This window comes from Microcaecilia unicolor, chromosome 1 (assembly GCF_901765095.1).
Source record: "Microcaecilia unicolor chromosome 1, aMicUni1.1, whole genome shotgun sequence".
Classification (NCBI taxonomy): Eukaryota; Metazoa; Chordata; class Amphibia; order Gymnophiona; family Siphonopidae; genus Microcaecilia; species Microcaecilia unicolor.
Window position 1 is genome coordinate 194,366,282 of NC_044031.1, and position 13,096 is coordinate 194,379,377.

The 13,096-nt window shown below is 40.7% G+C and overlaps 1 protein-coding gene across 1 annotated transcript in view; it reads left to right on the top strand.

The window, feature by feature from the left end:
- The window catches only part of PDCD6IP (programmed cell death 6 interacting protein), a 203,604-nt gene that overhangs the window by 85,047 nt on the left and 105,461 nt on the right, over positions 1 to 13,096 (top strand). Inside the window, 1 exon segment of the mRNA XM_030203495.1 lies at positions 2,601 to 2,712. Coding sequence (XP_030059355.1) covers positions 2,601 to 2,712 — 112 coding nt within the window.

The following is a 13,096-nucleotide window of genomic DNA, read 5'->3' on the forward strand; positions in this document are numbered from 1 at the left end:
TTTATTTACTGCCTTTTTGAAGGCATTCACTCAAGGCGGTGTACATTAAGAATAGATCAAACATGAGCAGGAGGCAATTAGAGCAGTAAAAATATTCGAACAACAGTACAAAGTATGGCATGGTATACTACTTGCAATGACAAAACAATATGTATTAGAACATTATTATTATTAGCATTTGTATAGCGCTACCAGACGCACGCAGCGCTGAACACCTGACACAGAGACAGTCCCTGCTCAATAGAGCTTACAATCTAAAATAACACAGAGAAGACAAGACAATTAAGGGCGAGGGAAGTACTGGGTGAGAATGAATGGGGGGTGGGGGGGGAGGCAAATGAGTAGTGGCCAAGAGGCAAAGTTGTAACATAGATGAGTAAGAAAGTAGGAAGAATTAGAAAGTAAGGTGATTGATTTGAAGAAAGTTGCACGTGAGGTCAGAGAGATGGTTAAATATTATCTCAGTTAGGGTAGGAGTGGATAATTTTAGAGACGCCCATAGGAATATATAGGTGTATCTAGCATTTAGCACGTGCTCAAAACTAGGGAGGTTGAAGAAAACAGGGACGGGATGACATCAAAAAGTTGAAGTCAGGTAAGGTAAGCCTTTGTTTCCTCTTCCCCACATATCCGTCATCTAGTACACTCAAAACAAAGCAAGCAAACCTATGAGCTGCCGCATCCTCGTCATTCTTTATTGTTGGTAGTATTTTTATTTAATCTCACTTATATTTTCACACATACTGGCTTGTGCAGCATACAGATGTACACAGAAGAAGTGTTGGTTTCATCGGTTAGAGTACTAATTTGTTCTACATTTTAAATCAGTGTCATTTGGAGGGGCTGGCCATAGGCACTCCCAGTATTCGTGCAGAGATGTTTTCACCCAGTAAAGGGCCACCAAAACAGACATCATGTTATGAGAATCAGGTACTTAACAATCAGATGACATGAATTGAGGTTGAAGGGGGGCAGACTAAGGACTAATGTCAGGAAGTATATTTTTTCATGGAGAGGGTGGTGGATATGTGGAATGCCATCCTGTGGGAGGTGGTGGAGATGAAAACGGTAATGGAATTCAAATGTGCGTGGGATAAACACAAAGGAATCCTGTTTAGAAGGAATGGTTCCGTGGAATCTTAGTGCAGATTGGGTGGCGACGCCGGTAAATGGGAAACAAAATGGGAGCTGGGCAGACTTCTACGGTCTATACCCTGATTGTGACTGAATAGATAGGGATGGGCTGGAGTGTAAATTTTAAGGGGCTTCGATGTTAGCTCCAGATCTTAGTACAAGAACAGTGCTGGGTAGACTTTTACAGTCTGTGCCCTGAGAAAGGCAAGGACAAATCAAACTTGGGTATACATATATAGAGTAGCACATACCATGTAAATGAGTTTATCTTGTTGGGCAGACTGGATGGACCGTACAGGTATCTGCCATCATTTTCTATGTTACTATGTAATAAGTACAATTAAAAAAAAACACATTCATTAGGTTGAAACTGGGAGCATTTAACATCTTTTTTTTTCCTTTGCTTACATTAAAAGAAAAAGATGGCATGTGGGAACTTGTTCCTTTTTGTTTTGTGGAATGCAGTGGTATATTATAAAAATGCACTTTTTCTTTTTTTAGTTACTACTATTTCACAGATATGTTTTGAATAATGAGGTAGGGGCTTCCTTCATGTTGAAATTCTGTCCAGATGCAGTCTAAATGTGCATTTGCTGTAAACTTTGATTTAATTTGTTTATCCAGTCCTTATTTGCACGTAGTTTAGCTTTTTAAACCCAAAGGTGAATCCTGAGGGTTGTTGAACAATTAGTATAAACTGTGTTTGTTTGTTTGGTGTTTTTATTTTATTTGTGTAGAAAAATGAGCACCAAATACAGAGGTTATCACTGCTGTTTCTACCAGCTATAATAATTTTTAAACTGTTTTAGTGATACTCGATTTTTAGATATGGGATGCTTTCAAATAAATTAAAAAGCTGTCAATTAAAAAAAAATAAAAATCTTTTGTCCTCCACGTTTAAAGGTGCCTATCCAACTGGAACAAATTTTATAGATGGATCATGCATTTATTTTTAATGATGTTTTGCTATTGTTTTCAATAGCATTTGCTATTGTTTTAGGTGAATTAAAGCTCCGCCTACTACCGACAAGCTCTGCCTACTGGCTTCAGCCCTATAATGGACTTGATAGGAACACCCCGGCTCCTGTTTTTTTCAACCTCTTTGCTAAAAATGCTAGCGCACCTTAGTAAACAAGGCCCTAGCAGTGTTAATAGAGAAAATTCTCATTGTTTTTAAGGGCTTTTTTTTTTTTAGGTTGATGAAAACCTTCATGTTTTGCCAAAAAATCTTTATCTATGCATTTTATTATTTTCTCTTTAAAAATTAGGAACATTATCCATATGATTATATATGGGGAGAAACACAATGATGATTGTTGCAAATTTCTGTCTTTTTAAACACATTTGAACATTATATCCCTTTTTGAGTTGTATCTTTAGTATTTAAGAATTAAACTGTTAATAATGCCATTCTTGGTATTAATATTTACTTGTGTGCATTGCCTTTGGTTTGTATTTTATAACAGTCACTTAAGTATTTGGATGAGGAAGAAGCCACAGATAATGATCTAAGAACAAAATTCAAAGAGCGCTGGCAAAGAACACCATCAAATGAACTTTATAAGCCTCTACGGGCAGGTATGGACTGGCTGGTAGTTTGAATAAATGCAGCTGGCGTTGAATAAGTTTTGTGAGTGTAAAAACATTCAGTCATCACATTCTCATTCTCATTTTTCTTTTCACTTCCTCTTCTCATTTGTGGATATTGCTGTGAGGGTTTGTGTTCTCTGATTAGTGCTTGAAATAACCACCTTTGACTAAACTGTTTTCAGGCTTTCCAGTTATTGCTAGTCTTGAATTTGTCATGTCTGAGCCAGAACAGTTGATGGATGAAAGACCCAGTCTAGGGTTTGCCGCATGGCATAAATACAGCTTTCATCAAACGCAGAGCCTCATTTTTACCCATTGGTTGTACTGAATAGGTGGCCGTATGGACCAGTAGGGATTTTTTAAAATTGTAAATAAAACAAATTTACTCAACCAATATACTTGATCAAAGAAAAATAAGAAATTGCAAGGATCAACCAAAAAAAAAAAAGACCCCCCCCCCCCTAAAAAAAATCTTTAAAAAAACCCCAAAGTAATAACTGATAACAGTCCACAATTTGTGAGGGCATCAAGAGATCTATCAATTAATGGGCAAATTAGAGAACTCTTAATCCTAGGAAATCAAGCCTAGAGAGTGACCAAATCATTAACTATTGAGTGAAAGCCAGTAATATACAGTTAAGACTTGTTCGATGGATGCACCCTGACCTTGAGAGACAATTTTATTGCTCAAATCTGAAACTACTTGTGAGAGATCAAAGAAGTAATACATCTGTGTTTGATACTGAAACACACATTTACATGGAAATTTTAAGTAAAAAAGAGCCCCAGAGCCAAAACTCTAGGTTGCATTAACAAAAAATTCCTTCCTATGTTTCTGTGTAGATTTTGCAATATCAAGAAACATTTGAACTCTTAGTACAAAAGGTGGAAGCAATGTTTAAAATAGAAGTTCATTATCCAGTCTCTATTACAGTCCAATGCCATTGTCATAAGGAGAATGGATGGTATGGCTACCCCTTCTTTTTGAGGGCTCCAGAAAAAGCTGTTAAATCAATACTGTCCTGTGAAATGGGAGACAGTACATCCACTTTTTCCCCTGCCCTGTAGGCTGCTTCTTACTAGAAGGCAAATAAAACACTCGGGGGTAAGTGATTTTGAGGTTATCTTGAGATATTCTAGCATAAATAATGCAATCTTCATCCATTCCGACCCTCTACTTATACCTCATACGATCACTATACAACTTTGTATTTGTTATCCACCTACTGGGCAAACACCTTTGACGGTACTATGTAAGCCACATTGAGCCTGCAAATAGGTGGAAAATGTGGGGTACAAATGCAACAAATACATTTCTTAAACATTTCTTGTTGGGAAATACCTGCAATTTTAGGAAAATTTATTCAATGCAGATTTCTCCTCTGTATAACATATTTTTTTAAATTCTCATTTCACTTCAACATTATCGTGTCCCTTAACTAAAATAGCTGACAGTCTCCATAACTCTGCTTCTTTCCTCAAACTTTTGAAGGGAATTTTGTAACAATAATTTTAGAATCCTGTGAATCCAGTCTTTGCTCCTCTGAGCAAAGTCTATTCTTACCTGATATAATCTGCATTGTAATTGATTGTCCAAAAGCTACAATCACTTTCCATATTTCCTCAAGTGAAAACAGCAGGCTTTACTGGGGCAAACGAGACATCGGGTTCATGTCTCTGATGTCGCCTGCGGGCAGGTTGGGTCCCACAGCTGCTGCCACTGGTCAAATCTTCCACTGCTTGGACACACAAAACTTCAGACACCACCCCTGCAGTAGCCCAGTTTGTCACGAGGACTTGCTTGCCTTCTCTCAAATGTCGCTTTTCCTCCGCTGGATTGCTGGATTATCTTGCAGTTTGAAATGGGTGAGGTGGGGGGTAGAGGGAGTCGACACATCCACCTGCAAACTCAGTGGACTCCCGGCCAGTGTAGATGTTGCAAAACCTTCCTATAACCGTTTGCTTCATATATGAAGTTGAAGAAGCTGCCTTAGAAATAGCTGGGATCCGAACTTTGCAATGGCATTTCCTGGGCATCACTCAAGGAAATCAGAGTTGCAGTGAGTACGTTCTTACCAGTAGGGATTTCTATTAACTTCATAAAAGCAAATTTGATTAGAATGACAAAATTTCACAAAGTTTTAAAGAAGGTAGGAGAAGGTTTTCCAGTGCCACTAACAGTAGAGACTGTGGATAGGGAAGTTTTATTTTTGAACTCAACATAAAACAGTAGATAGTAACTAAAACCAAGCCCTATTCCTATTGAAGATGAGCAGTAGCTTGATAAATCTCTCTTTTTAAATTGAATGTGCTCAGAAAAATAATGTGTACCCAATATATACAGAGTGCAAATAATCACTATATGGATGGACCTGTGTATTTTTCAATCATTGCACATCTAGAGGACATCAGCTCAACAGTATATAATAAAGAGACTAATGCATCTCTATTGATGCCCTTTCTATATTCATCCATATTGATGCAAATTTAAATCATCCACACATTGTTCATCCATAATAAAATATCTTCAAATATAAATATGCATCCAAGTCTTGATAATAGATCTGTGTTTCACATAGTGCTTCCTCAGGGGACCCAACTAAAACAAAAAATAAAAATAATATTTAATGGAAGAAGTGACGTCACGGACCTGGATGGCTGCTTGAACGTGGAGCTCCGTTGGGGCTTTAATGAATGAGAGCAAAACCCATTGAATTCAGCAGCACCTTGAGGCGTGGATTGTGGGGGAGTGGTCCCGGAGTTATGCCACTGAAGAAGGGGCTGGAACGATTCCGTTTTGCACTGGAGCAAAGCAGGAAAGCGCCGGCGGTTGTGGCGGGGCCTGAGCGGAGCGAGGCAAAGATGACGGCCCCAGCAGCAATTGAGGAGGAGCAGGTCACTGCAGGCTCAGAGGAAGCCGACGAGATTACTAAAGCGGATGTAGTGGGTTGGTTCCAGGACCTGAAGGCCAATCTGGCGGGGGTCCGAAAGGATGTACAGACCGCCCTGAGAGAAATCAGGGCTGAACTCCGCGATCTGGGTGCACGTGTCGGAGAGGTGGAGGAGGGGATGGTGACTCTTCAGCAGGACATGGGGAAACTCCATAAAGTAGTGGATACCGATGCTGTGGAATTGCAACAACTTAAGGAGCAGGTGGAAGACCTGGAGAATAGGTCGCGCCAAAATAATTTGCGATTTGAAGGCATCCTAGACTTGGACATATTTAGCAACTGTGAAGCAGTGATTCGGGAGTTATGTGGGTACATATTGAATCCAGTGGACGGTGGGTAACTACCGGACCTCCACATTCAAAGAGCGCATAGAGTGGCTGGCCCACAGCGAGAATGCAACCCGAGAGACATTGTAGTGTGCTTTGTGGATTTTCCCATGAAGGAGAAGATCCTGACTAAAGCGAGGCAGCAAAAAGAGATTATTTGGAAAAACTTTAATGTTGGAGTATTTCAAGATCTGGCATGGACTACTTTACAGAAGCGTTGCTCCTTCCGAGAAGTCATGGTTTATGCGGGCAAAGGGGATTCGCTATAGGTGTCTTTTTCCATTTGCAATGTGGCTAACGATGGATGGGAAATCTCGCAGAGTGAAGACCCCGGATAAAGCATGGTCTACCTTACAGTCTTTGGGGTGTAGCGGTGTTCCAGGTCAACAGGAGTTACTGGAGACAGCCAAGGAACCCAGAGCGGATTCAGCGTGGTAGACGGTGGTGGATCGGGGAAAGAAATCTGACAAGCAAGCTTCCTGAAGGAAAGCAGAACAGTGCATGACAGATTGAGTCATTGAGGACTTTTTGAAGATAAGCAACCAATTTTGGGGATGCTATATGTAGGGGGAGGGAGGAAATGGCACCCTGATGAGAGTGGGGATTATGTGAGTTTGTGGGACAACTGAGAGGGGTGAGCTGAGAGAATGTGATTGGAGGGGGTGTTGGGTGTTGGGAATGCAATTATGTGGATCTGAAGTTGGTGGAGTAGAGGGAGATTTAGTAGGATTGCAAAGGCTGAATGAGAGTAGCAGATGTGGGGGGAGTACTGTGTGGGGGGAGGGTTAGGGGTTAGCTTTTGAGAGGTCTAAGCCCCGGGTGTGTGCGTTTGTTCCTTGTGGGATGGCTGATCTTCTGTGAGAGAGATCGGCAAAGGGGAGGGGGAGGGACGGGGAGGATGGGGGAGGGGTGGGGATATGTGGAAGCAGAGGGGATTGGGTTTGGAGCAGGGGTGGGGGAGGGGATGGTTGTGGGGAGGGGAAGGAGGCATGTGAAGGAGGGGGCGGGGGACGGTAGGGGAGAGTCCTTATTGGTGGGTACATGGAACGTAAACGGGCTCAATAAACCGGGGAAGCGCAGTAGAGTATTTAAGGAGTTGAATAGGTTAAAGTGGGATGTGATGTTCTTGCAGGAAACAAATTTAAGACCGAGAGATACTCATATGATGCGTAGTAGGCTTTTTTGGGAAGTAGTGGTTCATCGGGGGAGTGGCCATTTTGATACAACAAACTTGTGAGTTTGCAATTCAAAAGGTGTTTCAGGATAGTAGTGGGAGGTGTGTGGCCCTTAGAGGGTGGTTGCAGGGGAAGGAGCTGACACTGATCAATATTTATGCTCTGAACGTGGGGCAGACGAACTTCTATCACACATTAAAGGAAGAGCTTTTGGAATTTGTTGGAGGGCAGATGGTGGTAGGGGGGGATTTTAATATTGCCCCTGATGCAAGATTGGACCATTCAGCAGGAGGGTGCCCAGACCTATATCAGTGATATATACATTTTTGGGGGATGGGATCCCAGACCATTTAGCTTTCAGGGGGAGTGGGAAGCTATTTTTGGGGAGGTTCAGAAAGCTTCGGTGTGTGTTTTGGTGCAGGAAAATGCGTATAAAGTTCTCACTAGATGGTATTACGCACTGGAGAGGCTGCAGCGGATATACCCGGGTACTTTGGCTCTATGCTGGAAGTGGAACTCTCAAATGGGATCATTTTTACATATATGGTGGACATGCCCCAGGGTGGTGCCCTTTTGGCAGGCTGTTATGAAGGCGTTGGTAAAGTTGGTTGGATCATCTTTGGTGTGCAGTCCTTTGTTGTTCCTCTTGGGCTTACATAATGAGAGGGATTCTTGGGAGCAGCGTAAATGGCTGTGCTGGGGGTTGGCAGCAGCTAAGTGCCTCATAGCACAGCATTGGAAGAGGGCGGTGTCCCCAACATTGGGTGATTGGAAGTGCAAATTGGGTCAGTTAATACAAATGGAGCGCCTAACGGCATACCGCCGGGAGGGGTTACTGCCACATAAAGGCGGATGGGCTCGATTACAGCAGCGATTGACATGTATTTAGGATAGTGGACTATTATAGGAGGTGGGTGGGTTTGAGGGAAGAGGGGAGGGGGAGTGAGAGCGTGTCCTAAAGAATCAGGGGGCATTTTCAAATTGAGCAGGGGTTGGATGTGGTTGGTGGGGCGGGAGAGGTGATGGTGTATACTGTAGGTGCACGGTCTGTCTGGGGAGCGGATACTGTTTATGGGACTATTTTGATAACGTGTTGTGGAGAAGTGTATATAGTTGATAAGCTAGTTCAAGATGTTATAATCCAGCAAATGATGGCCCCTGCATGGGCAAATGTGAGCAGGATGTGCTGTTTGCGAAAATGACTGTTAAAGAATTATTACAATAAAAAATTTAAAGTGGAATAAAATATTTAATATCACACTACATGAATTGCAGAATGTGCGCATTTGATTTGCTATTCTCTAAAAAAAAAAAAAAAAACAACTTACGAATTCTATCAAATATTATAGAAAAACTTGTACAGGAATGAGAGAGAATTAATTGTCTTTTTAATTACTCACCCACCAGCACAGCATCAGACATCAGTTTCAAGTTATAACAAAACTTACAAAATCTAACATCAGTACCTCTGGTAATTATAAGTACTTAGACTAATTATATGAAGACGAGAAAAAGAAAGAAAGAAGGAAGAAGAGTTTGTTCCTCATACAAAGGTCACAGAACAGAGAGAAGGCAGAGAAAGAATAAAGAAAAGAAAGATTCTTAGATAACGAGGGGGTGAAAGCAAAACCCCTTCGGGAAAAATCATAGGCCATTGGAAGGATCGGAAACTCTCTCCCCAAGCCTAGTTTTTTTTCAAAGTTCCTTTGTTTGCAGCGTGGTTTTATAGGCTGTGGTGAGCATCCATCTCTCCTCTACCCTGGACCAATCATAGGTGCTGCATATTCTTATTCTTGTTACATTTGTACCCCGTGCTTTCCCACTCATGGCAGGCTCAATGCGGCTTACATGGGGCAATGGAGGGTTAAGTGACTTGCCCAGAGTCACAAGGAGCTGTCTGTGCCTGAAGTGGGAATCGAACTCAGTACCTCAGTTCCCCAGGACCAAAGTCCACCACCCTAATCACTAGGCCACTCCTCCACTCCGGCTGGAGGCTTGCAATTGGTCCTTGCCATACCTTTTCTCAGTAAATAACTTTTATAACAGGATATACCAGGTATCTGAGTTTCCTTAGCAACATTTTCACCATCGTAGCATGTGACCAGCCAGAAATTCCTTCATGTGGCTGATAGGAAAAGAGAGATGGGGGATGGGAAATAGTGCAGTATACCTGAAGTAAAACTTAATTAAAGACAAGAATAATCAAAATCCTCAAACATCTTTTCTATACGTACGTGAAAAAGCAGACAGGCAGCTCCTAAAGGCTGTGCTATCTCCAGGTTAACTGGCGAAAAACGCCGAAGAAAGTTTTCAATACATCATTCACCCTGGAAACATGCAGTTAAATTCTCACTCATTCAGATTGCCTCAAAACTCAGCAGCCTATCAAGAAATAGAAATAGTTCAAACATCTGTCCAATCAATCTCTTGGTTTAGCCTAAAGAGGTAAACTGTGTTCCAATGAAAAATAAACCAACATTCTTTTATGTAAGAGGGCTCGTTCCACATTGCCCCCATGAGAAATAGAAATTACCACCACCACTGTAAAGGAGAAATCCCTTGGCATGTCCCACATGGATCCAATGGGACATCAGAAGAGCCTATTCTCATTGATGGCGTAAGCAACTTAAATGTTCAGCCATTCTTAATTTCACTTCCCAACAGGTCTGTCCAATATACAACAGTTGACATGGGCATTTAACACAATATACTACTTGCATAGTGTTAAAATCAGAAGAATTATGTGAAAAATAAGATTTCTTTATGCCCGAAACCTCTATCCTGTCAGTCTGCCATGCATAGCGCAATAGACACACTGAACACATTTTCTGTCGCCAAGAGTACCTACAGAACCTGTTCATCTAGATAAAGATGAATTTATTAAAATTTCTCCAAGGTTCTTACCCTGGTGATATGCAAATTAGTCATTTTATAAAGTATGGATGATATTGCAAAATAGACCAATGCTTCAAAATAATCCTTTGAATAAAAAAAATAAAAATAGATATGACAAAACACAAACCAAAGAAGTATCAGAAGATATATGTTTCCTTGGTTTGAGAAGCCATTGCTGCTGCGCATGAAGAACACACTTATAAGGTCTCTTAACATCTGCACTGGGACAGCTTCAATCCAAAAACTGCTGGGCCCTATCTTGACATTTAAAACCCTGCACTGAAGAGCAAAGCCTGCGCAACTGCAGGAATTGGCCTACCGGTATATTATCCCTTAAATTCTTTGGATGTAGGCTAGAATAGTGCAGTAAAGAATTACGATCTGTTGGCTTTCTAAAAATTGATGTGGTGTAAGAATCCCCCTCATACTGGATTTTAACATCAAAAATTCAATATAGTAACCCCCAATGCAATGGCTAAAAGAGGTATTAAGGTCACAGTTATTCACATATTCCCAACAAGTTCTCAACTCACATTCATCTCCACTCCATGCAAACATATCACTAAATCATGACCAAAAAGAGGAGCCATAAATAAACTGTTCCTTATAGAGGCAGGCTATTGAGGGGGCTACAATTTGCCCCTATAACCGTGCCTCTAATTTGCAGAAAAACTCATCCCTAAATTAAAATAATTCTTTTTTTTTTTTTTTTTAATTTATAGAAGTCTTTATTAAGTATTGAGAGACATAACATAAAAAACAACAAGCCACAAATGGCTACTTAAACAAGTACAATACAAGAAAGGAGGAACACAACCTCCGATAAACACTAACAATAAGCATTTAACTCTCAAACCAAAGATACTAAATGCACATGTACTTCTAAGATTTCTGACCAGTTTTTGTAATTATCTCAACCCCCTAAATTAAAAAAAAAAAAACACAAAAAAACAACAAACACCTCCCCCCTACCCCCTCCTCCCCTCTCCACAATCCCGAGCTTCCATCAGGAGCAGCGTTTCAAGAAAGGATCCCAAATAGCTTCCCATTTGGTCAGAGTGTGGCAACGAATTGCCCAGAGTCTCTCCATTTCACATATATACCATGACTTATTTAACCATTTAACCAAGGAAGGTACCAAAGGTGATTTCCATTGAGCAGCCAAAGTGACCCTAGCCGCTGACATAGCATGGCGTACCAATAAAGCCTGCAATTTGGTAAGGCCTGGAGGTATCAATGGAAAAAGAAAATATTCAGGTGACCACTTTATGGGCTTAGACAGCCAGCTCTGTAATCTATATTGAATTGCCTTCCAGTAAGCCTGCACCTTTATACATGACCACCAAAGATGTCCCATGGTTCCTATCTGTCCACATGCCCTCCAACACAACGGTGAAACTGCAGGGATCATGTGATGAAGGCGGGCTGGAGTAAGGTACCACCTATATACAATTTCTTTGTCATCTATACCAGACCAGTCCAGACTAATGGGTTATGTCCATCTACCTGCGGAAGGAGACAGACAAAATAGTTCCAAGTAAACCGCCCCTTAAGGGTATCGTGCAGCCTGGAATGTTCAGTATTTTCTCTGTCTCCTAGCGGATGGTGGACGGATCGTGCAGCTGCTCTGGATTGCTGGCTGGTAGCTCCTGTCCCAGATTCTTCTGGTGACAGTGGAGTCAGGGGTGTGCTGGTAACCGTGTTGGGGCTAGTTTTAGATGATACTCAGTGGTCCTGAGTTTCTCATCTGCTAGCTAGGGTGATATCCAGTGACCCTGGTTCCCTCCCCTACCTCCCCTGGCTGTCTTTCTAGCAGGGGGATGGTTGATTGTGGCATGGAGTAACTTGTCTCCCCTATGGGGTTTGTCTCTTCTGTGGTGGTAGGTATATCTGAATTTCTGCCTCTGAGGTAAGCCTTTATTTATTCCTGTCACTAGTGAAGAAGGTTGTGTATTATTTTATTTATTTATTTAGTTTAACAATTTACAAGAATATGCATATTGTACAGGAAAAACAGAGGTAGTAAAATTCAAATAAAGAATTCTCTTCCATAAACCAATCAATTATACGTCATAATTTCTACTCTTCCTTAGACCACTACATGTGGGGGGTTAGTCTTTTAAACCAGGAGAACATAAGATTTATATAATAAAGAAAAATGGCCTGACTCATATTCTACCCTCTTATCCCATGTTAACAGTATGTTCAAACTAAGGTGGATTCACATTGGAAAGCTTTTTCTGTTCAAGAAAAAACTTTAAGTGATCTGGTTCAAAAAAAAACATATTTTACATTCAAATATTTGGTTAAACATTTACATGGGTACGCCAGCAAAAAAGTGGCTCCTAATGCCCTCAGTGATAGAAATAATTTTCTCTTATCCTGTGTAGTCTTTGTGACATCCGGAAATATCCAAAGCCTTGAGCCACAGAAACTCTTCTTAGAATTCTTAAAGTATAATTTTAATAATGAATTCTTATCTTGCTCGAAGACAAAAGAAATTAAAAGTGTTTGACGCTGAGATATTACTGACAAAGATTGTTCCAAGAATACTGTTAAATCTTGTAAACTATTTCCAGCTTCACCTTGAGTTTCTTCCCTCAATTCCCCCTGACTTTTCTTTTGCAAGGAAATGTAAAAAATTTTGTTCAATGGAGGAATAAGTGAGGGGGAATATTGCAGAATCTCAATTAAATATTTTCGAAATAGTTCCATTGGAGCAATACCATCTACCACTGGAAAATTCAAAATCCTTAGATTCAAGCGTTTATTATAGTTTTCAATTTGCTCTATTTTTCTCATCATCAACATTTTATCTTTTATTATAGTCATATTAACTGCTTTCAGCGTTGTTAAATCTGTTTCAATTGACTCAAACTTTGTGGTATAGTCAATTTTTACTTTCTCCACTGTTTCTGTCAAGGTATTTACTTTACTCACTAGAAGTCTGGTCTCCTGGGCAGTATTCGTCACTATTTTTGTCAAGGCCTGAATAGCCTTCCAAATCGAATCCAACGTTACCACC